We start from the raw sequence: 19,491 nt of genomic DNA, 5'->3' as shown, positions 1-19,491 counted from the left end.
ATCTATAGATACTCCAACTTGTTCCACAATTGGAATAAAGGGCCGTACATTGATGATGCCTAGGAGGCATACTTGGAGTAAACGCTGCTCGTTGATGATGCCTAGGAGGCACACTAGGAGCGTTAAGAGTTAAAGATAGCTTCATAATGCCTATCTCATAAAATTCCTGGTCCCTATTTGCGAAAAACTCTTTACAATCTTCTTTTAATGCCAATTTCTTATCACTAAGAAAGTTTTGCAGTGCAAGAAAGATGATAATCGCTTAATGCAAGGTTTGGATTATATAATGGATGCATCAAAACTTCCCAACCAAACTCCTGAAGCTTCTGAGGAGTATACTATAAACATGTGTGACCTGGCGTTATTCTGATGGAACACAACACCTCTCCTGTTGGCCAATTCTAGCCGTTTCTTCCGAAAGGCAGTGTCAGAATTGATTTGCCAGATTTTGTTCTGGTGATTTCTCATTGAAAAACGATTTCAACGATCTGACCGCCCATTTGAAGTCGATGAGACCTATATCAAGGCCATTATCGATTCAGATCGTCATAGCACAACACGTGATATTGCAGAGAAGCTCAATGCATCGCATACATACATTAAAACAAGTTTTAAAAATCTTGGTTTTGTCAAGAAACTCAATCTATGGGTCCCTCACCAGCTAAAGGAAGTTCATTTAACCCAACGCATTAGCATCTGAAACAAAATTGATCTTTTTTGAAAAGACTAATTACTGGCGACGAAAAGTGGATAGTTTAGAACAACGTCAATCGGAAGAGATCGTGGGTGATGTAAGATGAACCAGCCTAGACGACATCAAAAACAGAGATTCACCAACAAAAGATTATGTTGTCAGTCTGGTGGGATTATAAAGGAATTCTACACTTTGAACTTTTACCAAAAAACCAAACGATCGATTCGAGCCTGTACGTTCAACAACTCACCAAACTGAGCGTTGCAATTCAAGCAGAAGCGGCCAAAAGTGGCAAGTCTGGTAGGATTATAAAGGAATTCTGCACTTTGAACTTTTACCAAAAAACCAGACGATCGATTCGAGCCTGTACGTTCAACAACTCACCAAACTGAGCGTTGCAATTCAAGCAAAGTGGACAGAAGTGACAAATCGTAAAGGTGTTGTTTTCCACCATGATAATGCAAAGCCCCACACATCTTTGGTCACTTGTCAAAAATTTTTGGATATGGCTTGGGATGTGTTGTCAAATCCACCATATAGCTCTGACCTTGCATCTTCAGATTACCATTTATTTCGTTGCATACAGAACTCCGTAAATGGTCAAATTTTTAATAACACTAGTTATGTCAAATTACACCTAATTCAGTTTTTTGATAGCAAAGATAAGAAATTTTATTAACGTGGCATTATGACACTGCCTGACCAATGGCAAAAGGTCATCAACAAAAATGGACAATACCTAATTGAATAGACTTACATTTTTAAGCAAAAATTTCAAATCCGCAATCATTTAGTTGCCAACCCAATAGAAAAACATTTGTCCTATATGTGATAATATTGTTTTGTTAATTTAGAGGTAGGCAGAGGAAAGCTCACCGTCGGTAAGATATACGTCGCTCTCATGATAATTGAAAATTGGAAGACGACGAAGTTTGGTCGAGAAAAACCATCCGGACAGGTGAGTCTTCCATCGAACGCGTTTATCTTACTAAACGTGTAAGACAAATAAATCTAAATCTCATTTGAAAGATCCTCGAGGTTCTTCCATTTCCATTAATCTTCAAAATCTTTCGTTCAAATTCTTAAAACAATCCTTAAATTTGCTCAAAGGATAAAACAGATTCGATCGAATGAATTATACAAATGGAAGATGGAAGATTCGTTGAGGTTAATCACTTAAAAATAGATGTTTTTGTCGTTGGCTTTTTCGTGGTAGGAATTTTTACACGACCGGTTAGAATCAAACCGGTTTATTTTTTTTTTTTTTTCAAATAGCGATTTTCCACTTGATCATCCAAAGTAGCTCGATAGTCAACCATTTCCCTTTAATTAGGAACGCTCGAAATTCGAATTCCTAATTTTCTTATCTTAACAGGTTGAATGTAATACCAATTTTACCGAAATTATCCGTGGGGCCACGATGTGGAATATATTTCTATTAATCTCGGCACGACGGTCACCGGTGGCCTCTATGACGTCACAGCCAAGTTAAGTGCCGGTCACCGGTGACCCCCTTGGCATTCAACCTGTTAAGAAATAATTTGGACAAAAACAAATGACCAAAATCTCGAACTACGGGCGATCCTAAACGATTATTATTATTCCTAAAAATAATCCTTATTTTTTTTTAATAACCTTATATATCTATATATATATATTACTTACCTATACATCTGTGTGCTGAGTAGTGCTGAGAATTTTCAAAGATTCATATGTAACTGAAATAGGAAACGAAAATATTTTTTGAAACGTTCCATTTCAATTTTCCATCCCATTGAATAAATCTCGATTTTTATCGAACGATTATAATCGATCTGTGGATTTCTTTATTGGGACGGCAAACATTATCGATTAATTTCATTGAGTTTTGAAATTGGTTCGATTTGAATTAAATAAAACGTTGTTACAAATTGTCTACCTTTAAACTTCGAATTAGCCAAGTCGATATCCGTAGAAACAGTTCGATGTGTGACCCTTCCTGAACGATATATAATTTTAGAAATTTAATATATATATATAGTAGAGAGATTATTTCGAGTTGATTCATTTGTTATATCATTGGAATACAATAATGTTGATCTATTAAAAATAAATGATCAACGATTTAATAACACGTTGATTGAAGAATAGAAAGAAATCTTAAAAATAATTGTATTTAATTAATAATTTATTATTTAATTATTTTTTATAATTTTATAAAATAATAAATATATATATATATATAAATTATATAAAATATACTTTTATATTATATGTGTAATTATTTAATATTTGAATTAAATAATAAATTATATTGTGTTAAATTAATATTATTATATATTAATTTAATAATAATATTTTACATATTTTTAAATAGTATTTAATTTAAAATTTAATTCATAATTTTTACAAATAATTTGTATTTAATTAATAATTTATAAGTAAATAATTAATTAATAATTTTTTTATAATATTAAAAATTAAAATATTAAAATATTTAAATTATTAAAATTAATAAAATATTAATTAAATAATAAATTATATTATTAAATTAATATTAAAAATAAAAATTAATATTATTTAATTTAAAATTTAAATAATAATTTATCTTTAAATAATTTAATTAATAATTTATAAAAAAAAAAATATATGACGAATGGATCAATTCGAGAATTCTAATTAATGTTTAAATAGATAGTTTAAGAAACTGTGGAGTTTTGAATGATTTAAGATTAGTTAAAAGTTAGAACCAAAAAAAAAAAAAAAACAAACAAACAAACAAACTAATTTTGATGCATTTTAAATTTGATATATATTTGTAATATATTTGTTGTCTTCTTAATGATATATTTTTAGAAGAAATTCAACCAACACGAGGTTTGAAAGTTCATTATATTTTTTAACTAATGGACAAAAAATATGAAAAACAAATTTCATTTTTTTTTTTTTATTATTATTATCGTAGGCTTATAGAAATGATTTACAAAAAAAAAAAATAATAAAAAATAAAAAGGGAAAAATATTATTTAAAAAAAATAATAATACTACGAAGACAAGAGGATGTTCACGCAGCTCTCAATCATCTCTTTGTGTCTTTTTTCTTTATTTTCCAGAACGATAACGATCTTATCGATAACGATAATGCTGGGCAAAGTCCTGCAGCCCAGGCGGTAGTACTTACTTTTTCTCTTACTTATTATCATCTTTATAACATATTCCTTTTATTTTTTCTTTAATTCTCATTTATTCATTTCTTTTTCCTTTTAACTATATTATACACATTTGTATGTATATATATATTTCATATATATTTCAATGCATAATGTAAAACACTTGTTTAACATGTTAAGCGCCACGTCAGTCATTTATGACTGACACTAAACTTTCCATTTGGGCCGGGTCAGTCATTTATGACTGACACTAGACTTCACGTTTAGGCCGCGTCAGTCATTAGTGACTGACACTAAATTTTCCAATTAGGCCGAGTCAGTCATTGATGTCTGACACTAGACTTTACGTTTAGGCCGTGTCAGTCATTGGTGACTGACACTTAACTTTCCGTTTAGGCCGCGTCAGTCATTTGTGACTGACACTTCAACTATTTGTTTCAATACAAAGTAACGCTGTGGCCTAACGGGAATTTCCTTAAGAATTTGCGTGACGCTCAACGTGTTCATTTACTTAACTTTGCACAAAGAATTTTTTTAATAAATAAAAAACTAGTCTTTTACAACGATGCATATTTTGTTTATACAAAAAAAAAATATATATATATATATATAATTGTCATAACATTCTTTATCCTCTTTTTATTAACCCTTTGAGTGTTGAATAAAATGAACTTTGAACTAAAATGTTTTGTAGGAATGGAATAATTTGTTATTAACTAAATTCTAATAATAAATTATATTTAATAATTACAGTTTTTATTTTTGAATATAATTGAATTAATTAATATAAATATTACATTATTTTACATTAATATTAATAAATCCGAATATGCAATCATTAAAATCACTCTGGTAATTTTTACGAAACGCATATATGCGTCCATAGCATTCTAAGGGTTAATACGATGCAAAGACACATAAGCGATTTTTTTTATCGAGTGTAGAAATGAATTCGGTGGCTTTTTGTAAAACAAATTATATTTGTATTTATTTATGGCACCAAATGAATTTTTACACACGTAATAAAAGACAATGTAAATATTTAAATTACAATTAATTAATTAATTAATTAGTTAATTATGAATACGCCATTGTGTCTTTGAAATTGCACTTATGTACATTTCTTTATTTATTTCTTTCTTTTCTTTTCTTTCTTTCTTTCTTTCTGTCTTTATATATATATAAATATATATATATATACTTCTATCACACTCAAATCAATATTAAAACACATGAACACGTTTTACGTTTAAACCCATACAAGTTTTGTATGCATTTACGTTTTTTTTATTTTATTCTTTTATTTGATAGCAGACAGTCACAATTTCACGCCAATCAAATGAAACGGCACAACTGTCGTTGATATTGTTTAAATCATTGTTTAAATCAAACTTGAAGGATTATGTTTTTTTTCAAACAAAAGATACATTTTTATTTTTAATTTATATATGATACATTTCACGTCAAATCGACCAATTTTGACCCAAAACCTTTTTCAATTTGGTTGTAACTTTTTTCTCAGTTTTAACATTATTCAAAAACTTTTTAAGAATTTTTTCAGATTTTTTTGACAAACCCAAAAAAAGGTAGAAATTTTTGAAAAATTACAAATTTTACTTTCAATTGTTTTTTTAAATTAGCCAAAGATTTGTCAATAATAGACTTATGTGGACGTTTTATTTTTAAAATTTTTTTTATTGAATGCATTTTTTGAAAAAATTATTTAAAAAATATTTGAAAGTAAATTCTATAAGAAATTTCGTTTTTTGTTTAGAAAGAACCGTAAATTTATCAAATTTTGGTATTTTTAATCCTTTTTTTTCCTTTTAAACTTTCGTTCATTCCTAACCTAAGCCATACCTGCTCCAGATGGGCCAAATTTTTTTTATATTTTATTTTTATACTAAAATAAACTTAATTAAATAAATATAAATATTTTTAAATGTATTTAATGACCTTAGTTTAATTATACACTATCAAAAATTATAAATGCAAAAAGATTGCAGTGCATATATTGATCAAATTTTCAAGTAAATATAATTAACAATTTATTTAGATTTTCTTGGTTGCTTGAAAAAAAAAATACTAATTGTATATTTTTCAGAATTAGAATAATATCTTACAAATAAACACCCTCTGAAATGATAAACGGTAAAGTTTTTGCCAATTGATAACTGCAATAAAGCTGCCAATTACTTAGAAGACCAATTTTTAAAAAACACTTATCATTTTTTAATAATAACGCTATGCAATTGCTGATTTCCAACAGTTGTTTGTTTTAAAAACCGAAATTTCTTATAGAATTTAAGCATTTGACTGCTAAAGGCGTATACATACGCTCTCACAAATCCATCAATACACACGACAGGCGTAAATATACGCCCTCTGTATTTTTTTTTACAATAACACCTTTATTGCTGTATTACCGATTAATTTAACATGGAATTTATTGTGATATGTAACATAGCAACTAAATATTGGCAATTATTTCAATATCGTTATAGTTTTATATATCGTTATAGCTTTTATATTTGAAATTCGCCTATTTGAATTTTATTATCTTTACTCGTTCATTGTCGTTTTATTATTTATATAATTAGGTTAAAATTATTCAAATATCCTGTTAAAATTATTATACTCTGTGTTGTTCATTAAAAATTTTGTTATTTTTTTTCTTTTATATTTAAATTACCGATTATTATTGAAGGAATGCACAAAATAAATACAGTAAATTAAAATAACTTAAAAAATTACTTTTAAAAAATTAAAAAAAAATTTATATTTTTATTTTATTTGCCATTATTATTTGTTTTGGTCAGTAGTCAATGGAAAAACAGTCGATGCGACTGATATGCGAAAACTGACATACGAAAATCGCTCCGTTCATATTAATGGATTGATTCGAGAGCAAGTCGCAGTCAAAGGGTTAACTTCAAATATTTTTTTATATTTTTTTTTCAAAAAATGCATTTAATAACAAAAAATTAAAAAAAAATAAAACGTCCAAATAAGTTTATTTTTGACAAAGTTTTGACTAATTTAAAAAAAACAATTGAACGAAAATTTAGAATTTTTCAAAAATTTCTACCTTTTTTTGGGTTGGTCAAAAAAAATCTGAAAAAATTCTCAAAAAATTTTTTAACGTAGTTAAAAATGATAAAAAAAAGTTTCAACAAAATCAAAAAAGGTGTAGAGGTCACAATTAATCGATTTGATGTGAAATGTACCATATACATATGTGTAATAATTTAATTTTTTGTCTGTATTTTTGTTTATTCATTAAATCATTGTTTTAAAATAAAAAAAAAGAGATATATACAACAACGGTTGTGCTTTTGTCAAAATACACTTATCACACAAGTCGATCTTTCTTCTCTTTCTTAGGCACTTATTGTATTAGACGATAATCCTTACTATAGCATCTTCTTTAAGATTAGTCTATAATAGAAACTTAGATATTTAGTATTTCCTTTCAGAGAGATCCTTTTCTTAATAGCACGTTTACTTTTTTAAAAACTATACATATATATATATGTATATATATTATAAATATGTATCACATATATATAAATACACATATATACTTAGAATAATCAACTATAGTCTATGATATGGTCTCAATTTTATACAAATTCATAAAATCGACGAATTTTTATATTAAATCAACAAATATCTTCTAACAATTTTAAATATCAATTAAAAACAAACAAAACCGCGTACAATTTAAATATATGTAATTATTATAAATAATGTATAAAATCGAGACGAGTGATCATTTTCATAGTGATCGTGTCGAAATCACGTGAGTACGCATAATGTGTGTGTGTGCCCACGTGAATCGGTCCTTTGGCCCCCCCTACGATATGACATAGGTGTGTGTAAGTAAAAGACCTATTAGTAAATTAAATCCTTTTAGATTCAAAAAAAAAAAAAATTATAGAAAATGTCGAGCAAGAATTAGTCATCGAAAAAAAAAAAAAAAAAGAACAAATAGAGCTCTCGCCTTTTGCCTCGAGTAAATAACCTAAAAATATTAAAAACAATATTTTATTTTTATCACCTAATAATCTTCTTCTATTTTTATTATTATCAAAGTTAGATGAGATCGATCTTAGATCGAAAATTAGACATTTAATTTGAATATTTTGATTTTGTTTTTGTTTTGTATTCAATTTTTCGTTATTGTCCTTTAGGATTAGAAATAATGCTAATAGTTATCGGGAAGCATTAGTTACCCGTTTAGAGCTTTTAACCAATTAACTGTGGTGTTCTCGTTTGAGAGCGCGCACCATTTTGTGTCGCTAGGATCGAGCCATGACGAATATACTCGTCAATCACAGTTAACTGGTTAAATATTTGAAATAGTATTAGAAAAATTAGATCCTGTCGTTCAGCTTAACTCACTGTTCGTTTGTTTTAGTTTTTCTTTTTATTTTTATTTTTTTGGTACGTATATTGATAGATAATTAAATAAATATAACTATTTAATTAGATATTTATGTTTATTTTGTTAAAACATTAAATGGAAAGTAGAGTAGTGAAATTGAATCCCTGTTTAGATTGTTTTTGATTATTTAATTATTGTAACAAGTAGATATAGATTTTATAGTATTGCTCGAATTTGTCCAATTGCTTTATATTATAAATTATTAATCGAATATTTTGATAGAGTATTATATTAATATATAAACACGAATACTATTAACAAACTTACTCACTCACACCACAGAAACATAATTAAACAAAGTATCAATTAATTATTATTGAAATAATGTTATGTAGTTGTTAGATCTATCTTTCTATCTTTCTTTCCCTATCTATCTATCTATCTATCTATCTATCTATCTATCTATCTATCTATCTATCTATCTATCTATCTTACAAGGAGACATTACACTGGAATACCAACAGATTTTAATGAGCTTTGGTATATCAGAAGTATACCTTTAAGGTATTATCGTGGTCAAATATTTCATTGGACAGTCAATTTTGAGAAAGAAGCTTTTAAAGTGCTCGTCTGACTTTTTTTTATATCCGTGTTATATTTTGTTTAAATGTAAACATTTATCAATTAACGCATCAGCATAAGTAGCACCCAGTGAACACACCAACGTAACAGTGATATCACACCTAGAGAACATGTAAAATAACAAATGTAATGTAAATTTTACATTCTTTTGACACAAATTGTTATGTAAATGGGACATCAAATTTGTGACGTAAATATGCCATTAACATTACATACCGAGTGACATCACATTAGTAACCTTAGAGTGATGTTATATTTATATAACATAGTTACGTTAGCTTTACATTCTAGATATAATGTCACTATTACATACCTAAGTTAACTTATAAATAACATAACCGGTGTGACTCTGTTTTATCATCACATTTACATCACAATGTAATATTTCAATTCTGTTTATATTGTTACAGAACACCTATATAAAATAGTTATATTTTTTTTACTTTGGAATTTTATGTTAAATTTATGTTAAAAAAGTAACTTTGAAATTATATAATGCGTTGTAACTGCATTGCTTTATACTGCAGTTTGCATAATGCATCAATATTTGAATAGGAATATTTTTTTACAAAATTAAATTCCTTTTAAGTATATATTTTCAGTGCATTAAATAAATATGTCGAATGTTTAGTGTACCACCGGTGGTACACGTGGCACGGAACGTGTTAATAAAAATTTATATTATTAATTTATGTTATATTTTATTATTTAATATTATTTATTAATTATAATTAATAATATTATTAATTATATATGTATTAGTAATACACTATAAATTAATTCAAGTTCGCATGGCTCAGTAAGGCAAATCATCATCTAGTAATGTCCATCCGGTAATCGTATGTTCCCGAGTTCAAATCCCGGGGAAAAAACAAAAACTAAAAAAAAAGAAAACAATTACATAACCTCAACAACGATTTTCGAATTTTTTTTTATATGTAACGTCACGTTGTTACGTAAAGGAGTGTGAAATTGTACGTCACATGTGAGTCACCTGTGACTCGTATGTTATTTTAAGGTTTACGTAACCTAAAATTTTGGTTCTATAAATGTGACGTCTCGGTTACATTGGTGTGTTCACTGGGCAGCATTCCAGTTTCTCGTACCGGTGATTAGTATTCAGGAAGTTTTTTTTTTTTTTATAAATTGACAATTAACCTTTTGAGTGATAAGGACACATGAGCCGTTTATTTTAAAAGTGGCCTAACTCAATTTATGTTCGAGTCGAGATATTGAAGGGTTTGCGTTTCAATGCAATTCAAAATATACTAACGAGTTAGGCCACTTTCAAAATTAACAACCAGATTCATTATAAAATTTGAAGGAGCCCAAATCCATTCAACATAATTTTAAGATGCTTCAAATTGAAGAAAACAATACTCAATTTATTTTGAAGAAAACAATACTCAATTTATTTTACGTATCTTTAAAACACTTTAGAAACATAATTTATGCGATTGAAAACATTTTTTTAACTACATCAATTACAAAACGATTTACTGCTAATTTACATTTTGCGTGTGTAAAAGGGATTTGAAAAAATCATGATGTGTAGGTGATAGTAGGTGCATTATGTCCTTGAATTTTGCTGTTGTAATTTGTCTGATATTTTCATACAGTTGTGTCAATATAATATTGACGAACTTTTTTGGTCTACCCAGACGTGGTAATAAATTCAGAATTTTCAAATGTTCATTCTCATTCATCGATGTCTTATAGAAAATTTGATACGGTTCATTTCTGACAAAACGCATTCAAACATATTTTTAACCAGTTAGAGTTCTGTACCTTTTTAAAAATTGCCTTTTCTAATAATTTTGTTGATACAAAAAATCTTCTTGTTTCATTTCATTTACAATAAAGTTATTACCTCTCCGGCACTTTCTGATAATATTATAATAATCTTTGGGGGACGAACGGTAAATAATTTTGGTTTAATGACATGTCCATGATGCCAAAATTTCTATCATTACGAGTAATTACGGACAATCGGCAAATAATAATCTTAATATATATAAATTACGTGTCACGTTGTTTGTCCGCAATAGACTCCTAAACTACTACACCGATTTTAATAAAATTTTGCACACTGTGTGCAGTTTCATCCAACTTGAAAGATGGGATAGTTTATATCTCAATTTATAATCGCAATATTATTTTATTGCGAATTATTTGTTTATTAACAAAGAGTCATGATTATCTCTGTTAGTTCGATAAGATTCTAACATATGGTGGTATAAGGTAATTCGTTGATAGAGACCCTGTAGGAGGGACGCACCATACATATTGTTGGGCTTGCTATTGGCTGAAAATTTTGGGGGACAGCTTCCGATGCAACGCGCAGCCATGTTTATCTTTAGTATGTATAAATAACGGCTGTGGTTAGTTATGATGATATAATACCCAAAAATTTTAGCTGATTTATTAATATTGGAAATTAAAAACAAATTTTACGAATGATTAAAATAATTGTAAATATAATATATATAGTAGATAATTGTATTTATCAAAATTGTATAAATTCCTACAAGTTGTTTTGAAATTTCAAAATACTGTAATGCCTTTTATCAAATCAAACTTAATTAAATCTTTCTTTTTGAATTTATAATAATTTTTGTGTGTGTAACCTATTCTATTTTAATATAAATTTTTTAATTATCATTAAATATGGTTCATTTTCTTTCTGTATTTGATGCAATTCATTATTTCATAATTTTTTCAAACCAATTCACCACTCTAACCCCTACACTATTCACTATTACTATATACTACTTTTATACTATTTATAATGTTTAATTCATTCGCGCGCAATCACGTGACTACATAAGTTCCTGTCCCCCAAAATTCTTTGGCGCATCCCTCCTACAGGGTCCCTAATTCGTTGACTTAAAGACGTGTGTATCGGACTGATTGTGAGCCACAACACGCGTGGCGGGGCATTCCTAGTTGATAATAAGAATTAGGCCACTTTCAAAATAAACATTTTTATTGTTTCATTAATCAGCAAATTTTTGTGTTACAAAATTTTCATGATTTTGTAATATATTAGTAACAAATTGCTTTAGAGTGAAAATATCATGCAAAAATATACCTATTACAGTAGCTAACTCGATCATACATAAAATTGGCTCATATATAACATAAAATTATTAATTATTAAAGTATATATTTTATATATTTTGAAAAACAATTTTTAAATTTTATGAATAGAAAAGATTTATAAAAAAAAAAACGTTCTCCATAAAGAATTTAACACTAAACATCACCGGCACGAGAAACAAAAATGCTGCTACTTACGCTGGTGAATTAATTGATAAATCGTTACATTTAAACAAAATATAACGCATATAAAAAAAAAAGCCAAACTTTAAAAACTTTTTTCTCAAAATTGGCTTGCCAATGAATAAAAATACTTTATCACGATAATACCTTAATTATATTCTACTGATATACCAAAACTCATTAAAATCTGTTGGTGCTCCAGTGTAAGGTCTTCTTATTAGTCTCAAAAAACAAAAGAAAACTTCACCCACCAACTCTAACACATAAAATACTTATTATATTGATTTTGGAAACGATGAAAAGGAAGAAAGCTGTGAACAACCAAAATCGTATTTTCCTAATCGTCATCATTGTAATCTACGCAAATAAAAAAAGCTATCTTATATACCTGATTTATAGCTTATCTGATGATGATAATCAAACATCTTCGTGTGGTCATCAAAAAAAATATATTTTTTTTAATTATTATTATTATTATTAATTGTTTATAGAAGTATTAACCAAAAACCGTAGAATTAGTTTAATTTAATTAGCACTCGCACGATCGTGAGCATCCAATTAATTTATTTTTACGTACGCTTTTAAATTGAAACAAAACAAAAAATCATTAATAATCATTTTAAACAATTAAAATATAAAAGAAAAAATAAGAAATTTGTCCTAAAAGCATACGCAAACGTGTAAGATGTTAAACGATAACCCGAGTGCATTGCAAATGGTATGATTTATTCGTATGGCATGTTATTAATTTATCCAATCGTAAGATCAACAATAATCAATTGTATATTAATTAGTATGAATATCCCTTTTAGTAAATCCCTTTCACGTCCATAATACTTGTAAACAAAAATTCTTGGCAGCTTGTGATTTGTAATGATTGTATTCGTCAGCTTGCATAATTCAACATCGAATTTAAACGTCCAACGTGTTGTTGTTGTGTTTGTTCATGACAATTTTATGATAACTCATCGTTTACGTGTTACATATGTGTAAATATTCATCAACATTCAAATGACGAGTCATCGACGCACATAAACTCTACGAACTTAATCGATATAATATATTAATTAAATCGCAAAATGTAAATTGGTTAAAAATACAGTCGTCGATAATTCGTCCCATCATTCTCATTGGTGTGTTGCATGATCATTAAATAATTTGCATTTATGCAGTGTCATTTCAAACTCATCGAATATTTAACTGTGTTTGTATGTCTTGCATAAATGGGTAAATAATACCTACTCTCGTAAACAACGCTAACTATAAAAAAAAAAACGCACATATTATTTAGAATATTTAAAAAAAAAGAAAAAAAAGCAAGAAAAAATTAATGAACATTTTGAATCGTGAGAAATCATGACAAACATATACAGGCTTTCCAAACGAACACGCAACAAATTAACCGATCACCGATTTTTATTATTTTATTTACGACACCTATCTAATTTCTTCCATTTTTTTTTCTATACACGCGTTTCTATCTATCTATATATATATAATATCTTTCTATCTCTCTCTTTCTCTCTGTCTATTTTCTCAGATAATATTTCCATTATTTGAATATATTTCTTACACTGAACGCACTTTTATCGCGTTTGCATGGCATCTCGTTTATTGAGATTTTGCAAAACAATTTTCTCTATATCGACGTTTTTATTATTACTATTATTCACCAATGAATGCTCTTCTATCTATTATCTATATTTCTTTTATCTATCCATCTATCTATCTATTTCAACTTCCTTTTTATCATATATATATATATATATATATATAATACATGTGTACATATATATATACCTCTCTCTCTTTCTCTTTTTCACTCTTTCTATTTTCTATTTGTATTTCGATCGATTCAATGAAAATCGATCGGCACAAACAAATCTCGAAGATGTGTGTCACGCGAACTTCCGCAAGCAAAAGTATATGAAGAGAGAACCAAAAAAAAGAAATAAAAACAAAGCCTGTATGTGCCTGTACATAGTAATGCACATTTTGTATGCGTTATGTTGAATATAACTACGCAAGAAAAAATAAACTTTCTACTCATCGAGAATAAAAAAAAAAAAACAAAAAAAAAAGCATAAGTCGTCGAAAAGAAAAATCTATCGATCAGCTGATCTGACCACCGATGTGCTTTTCGCACATTCGAATTTAGCAATCGACCCTCTACAACTGCCTGATGGACATGGCGGTGGTTAACCACACCGGAAATAGCCACACAACAGGGAGTAGAGCGAACAGCCTCGAACCCGTGATACGTCCCACACCGGATACGAAGCTCGATCAACACAAGGACTTCCGTGACGAGGAGGAAGGGACCATAGGTGCCCTAGCAGCCGCCGAGCAAAGACGACAGCGTAGCATCAGGTACAAATCAATTCAATATTTTTCTTTTATCATTAATTGGGTATTTGTTTTTATAAATATGATAGATTAATAATCATCTGATTGGTAAATACATTTTTTATTTAAAAATATAATGAAATATTTACTTCATTTAACCCTTTAGGTACGGGTGCCGGATATATCCGGCGTACGTCTAAACAGGTCGTCATAACAGGGCGCCGGATATAGCCGGCATTAAATATAATATTTGACATAAAAATAAATTTATAAATATATATATAATAAATAATAATAAAAATATTATATAATAAATAAATAAATATTACATTTTAATATTAAAATATATTAATATTAAAATATATATAATATTAAATATAATATATTTAAATAATTGTATTTTTTACTGTATTATTATATTTTATTATTTAAATTTAAATTATTTAAATTTATATTTATAAATTTATAAATAATTAAATGTTACTATAATATTTAATTTATATAATTATATAAATATATATTATTTATATATTTATATAATTTATATTTCTATAAATTTTATATTTAAATAATTATATAAATATATATTATTTATATATTTATATAATTTATATTTCTATAAATTTTATATTTAAATAATTATATTTTATTATATTATTATATTTATATATGTATAGAAATTTTATATATTAAATTTATATTTAATTTTTGAAATATAATATTCAAGTAATATTATATTTAATATTATATATATGTAATATTATATTTATTATGTAGACTATATTATATTATATTAAATATAATATTATATTATAATCATAAAATATTTTAATATTAAATATTATATTAATTATAATAAATATTATATTATAAATAAATTAATATATTATACTATATTATAATTATAATTATAATTATATATATAATATTTAAATAATTATATTTTATTATTTAAATAAAAATGTAAATAATTAAAATTTATATTTATATATTTATTTAATTTATGTTTATATATATTTAATTTATATTTTATATTATAATTATATATTTATATACAATATATTTAATTAATTTCCCGTACAGCGTGATTGTCACAGTAGAAAGGACGCTTGTACCAAAAGGGTTAACTATGCAATGTGAACATTAACATATAACAAAAAAAATACCCAATTTTTGACAAATAATAATATAATAATAATAATAATAATAATAGTAAGAAAAGAAGAACAATATGAATAAATGATTAATGAATGAATTTCAGAAACAAAAAGGTGAACTGGAAGATGTCCCACCAGTACGATATACTAGGCAGCAGCGGAGAGAGTAGCCAGGGAGGGGGTGGGTCTGGGGTTGTACTCGTAGTTAATGGCGAGGATCGCGCCCCCGAGCTAGAGCCATTGCTGGCTGAGGTGCCCTCCCAGCAGGATCACGACTACTACTACCATCACCATCACGACCAATACTACGATACCGACAATGATCAATACTATGACCATCACCACCACCACCACCACCATCACCATCATCATCATGATCACCGACCACCCTCGTACTACCAACACCAGACCACCTACGCACCTCGCTCCTCGATCCGTTACCACAAGGTCTCGGCTCGATCCAATTCCGCAGTAAATTTCCCTATATACTTTCGAATCAGATTTTTCAAATAGCCCTATCTCTCTCTCTCTCTCTCTGTCTTCTCTAAAACCATCATATATAAATATGTATACATGTATATATGTATATGTATATAATATTATATATTAGATTGTTCAGAAAATTTGTGTCGAGTATTTCAAATGCAAATTTCAATGCTTATCATCTTTTATATTTAAATATAAAGGAAATGGTTTGCAAAGTTATTGCAATGTTTAAATAATATATACTTATTTAATATTATATTTCATTTATTTTTCTGAAATTGTTTTAGTTCAAATAGCATTTTGTTCTTAATATTGTAATAATTAACAGGTTGAGTGCCACGCCAATTTTCCTGGGATTATCCGTGGCGCCACGATGTGGAATACGCCGGTCACGGCCATATGGCCGGTGGCCCCCATGGCGTCACAACAAAGTTAAGTGGCGGTCACCGGTGACCCCCGTGGCATTCAACCTATTAATAACAAAATGTTATATTTTAAATTGATCTAGTGACTTGGCACAAATTTATCAGATAATCCAATATATTTATATATACATATATACATATATTATATATCTATATACGTACATATATAGTTAATATAACGGGCTACTATCGTTCGTTTCATACTAATCAAAGACGCGTACCTCCGAGCGAATCTTTAAAAAAACCGTCTCTCTTTTTTATCTTATTTTGTTTTATTTATTTTTAATTCTATTAACTTATATTCAATGAAAGTACAAACAGGGCGTGTTCAGACGATGTTCCATTTTTAAAATAACGAATTGGAAAGTTTTGATTTTAGGGTGTGTTGCTTTAAATTGAGTCTCGTTGTACAATTAATAACTAAAAAAAAAAAATGTTTAACACATTCGCGACCGCTGACGTGAATTCACGTCTTTTCAAGTTCTATTCTTGATTGCCACTGACGTGATTCACGTCATTTTACATTTTAAAAATTTTATAAAAATTAATTTTTATATTTTATACTATATATATATATATAAATTAAAAAAGTTATATTATTTTATTAATATTATTATTTTTTAATATTATTTTATTATTACTTTATTAGTATATATATATATATAATTTATATTTACATATTTATAAAAATTTTATATATTAAATTTATATTAATTACTTAAATATTTAATAATTATATATTATATATTATATATTATTATATTATTATATTATTATATTATTTTAATATTAATTAATAATATTATTATATTATATTATAATATAAATAATATTATATTTAAATATTATATAAATATATATAAATAATATTATTTTAAATATAATAATGAAATATTATATATTATATATTATATATTATATATTATATATTATATATTATATATTATATATTATATATTATATATTATATATTATATATTATATATTATATATTATTATATTATTTTAATATATATAATATTAAATATAATATTTTTAAATATAATATTCAAATAATTCTATTTTATTATATTATTTTATTTTATTATTTGAATATAAATTTAAATAATTTAAATTTATATTTTTATATATTTATATAAATTTTATATACTTATATTTATATATAGAATATATGTAAAAATTATTGTTTTTTTTTCAAAAATTTCATTATTTTTGCCGGTACTTAATATAAGAAACGGAAAAAAATATGCCGGCCGTGAATGTGTTAAAATCATTTTAGAATGATTTTAGGATTGTTTTGACTCTTGTTTAATTTTTTTAATGAAAACAAAAAAATAATTTATAGAAAAATACACGCCTATTTTTTATTATTAATATATATATACATATACATACTATATACCTTTTAGAACGATAGAGAACCGTTCATTCGTAGATTAGAACGTGCAAACTTACGTCATGTGTTTCCCAAAGAGAACATTTGAGACACCCGCTAGAATCTATTAGAGAATCACCCTTAGTTCTGAACGTTTTGCACACTTATATATATATACTTAAATTATTATTTAATTATTTAATTACGTACGTATTTATACATACATACGTAGCTTCTGACAGATAAAAAAAATTACATGCAAACATACAAAAAAAAAAAAAAAAGAAAATCCCGTTATATTATAATTAGATCATATTAGAAAGGACATTAACCCTTTTATTCCTGTCCTACGTGTCCGGGATCAAAAAGCCTCATAATAATATCCACGATAGCTTACAAACAAACCAATGAATAACCTGCCTTATCTCAATATCCGTTTCGATCGATCTGTCGAAAAAGTATTGCGCGTGATGTCGTGACTCCTCCATGAAAAATACACGTAAAAAAAAAAAAAAAAGAAAAAAAAAGAAAATCTCTTCGGCCTTGAAATCATTATTCGAACACATTATCATGATATCTAAAAGAATCAAAGACACAAAAAAAAAATAATACAAACCCTACGCAGAAACTACTATTCGGACAAACGTTTGAGCTTACAATTGGAAAATGATGATAAAAACAAAAAAAAAAGATTGATAACAAAAAGAAGATAAAGAAAGAAACTAAACGAAAATTGAAAAAAAAAAAAAAAACAAAAAAAAAAAAAATGCATCACCTGGACACGAGGCTCTTTAGAGACCGACGAATCTCTCAGGAGAGGATGAAATTCTTTAGAGATTCTAAGTCTACGTTAGAGAACCTCCCACCCTTTGTCCCTAGCTGCTTTCAGCCCTAGGACCGTTCGGCGAAACGATGTGGTCATCGTCGACGAGACGACGAAATGGACTGCTTCGTTCTCCGATTCAATATATTCTTCTATTTATCTATCTATCTTATCTATCTATCTATTTTATCTATCAATCTATCTTTCCATATTCATTTCTATTCTTTTGAAATTCTTTCCATCTATCTATCATCTTCTATCTGTCTGTCTGTCTGTCTGTCTGTCTGTTTGTCTGTCTATTTGTTGAAAAAAAAAAAATGTCCGTATCCACACTGTATCCTGGTAAGTACCAACGCACCTAATTGGAACGACATTTATCGCTCGGTGTGGATCTTTTATCTTCACTTTCTATCTCACACAAACACACACTTTCTCTTTCTCTTTCTTCTTCTTCTTCTTCTTTTTCTATTCTTTTTCTATTTATTTCTTTCTATTTCACTCTATTTGTCATCATATATTATCCACCCGAGCGTTAACACGCAGAATATAACTGGAAAGGTGCATGCTGCATGCGGTGAGAATTTTTTTTTTTTGGTTGGAAACTTGCATGCATATTATTAACATTGATTTTTTTAATTCGTGAAATAAAAAAAAAAAAGATAAAAAAAATATATATTAGTTAAAAAGAAAAAAGAACAACTAGTTCAATAATTAAAAGTGAATAA

The 19,491-nt window shown here is 27.0% G+C and overlaps 1 protein-coding gene across 16 annotated transcripts in view; it reads left to right on the top strand.

The window, feature by feature from the left end:
- cac (calcium voltage-gated channel subunit cacophony) overlaps nucleotides 1–19,491 on the top strand; it is a 165,053-nt gene that overhangs the window by 130,136 nt on the left and 15,426 nt on the right. For 5 of the 16 annotated variants that reach the window (XM_089171712.1, XM_089171709.1, XM_089171710.1 and 2 more), the window contains 4 exons: nucleotides 1,549–1,652; nucleotides 3,787–3,843; nucleotides 14,313–14,524; nucleotides 15,762–15,771. In XM_089171712.1, coding sequence (XP_089027838.1) covers nucleotides 1,549–1,652; nucleotides 3,787–3,843; nucleotides 14,313–14,524; nucleotides 15,762–15,771 — 383 coding nt within the window. Of the gene's footprint in view, nucleotides 1–1,548; nucleotides 1,653–3,786; nucleotides 3,844–14,312; nucleotides 14,525–15,761; nucleotides 16,129–19,491 lie in introns of all 16 variants that reach the window. The other 11 variants (XM_089171707.1, XM_089171705.1, XM_089171715.1 and 8 more) reach the window with 4 other exon arrangements.

This window comes from Polistes dominula, unplaced genomic scaffold (genome assembly GCF_049000335.1).
Source record: "Polistes dominula isolate Pdom_NZ unplaced genomic scaffold, Pdom_raw_medaka contig_84, whole genome shotgun sequence".
Lineage (NCBI taxonomy): Eukaryota > Metazoa > Arthropoda > Insecta > Hymenoptera > Vespidae > Polistes > Polistes dominula.
The sequence above is the reverse complement of the archived record's forward strand: the minus strand, read 5'-3'. Positions and strand labels throughout refer to the sequence as shown.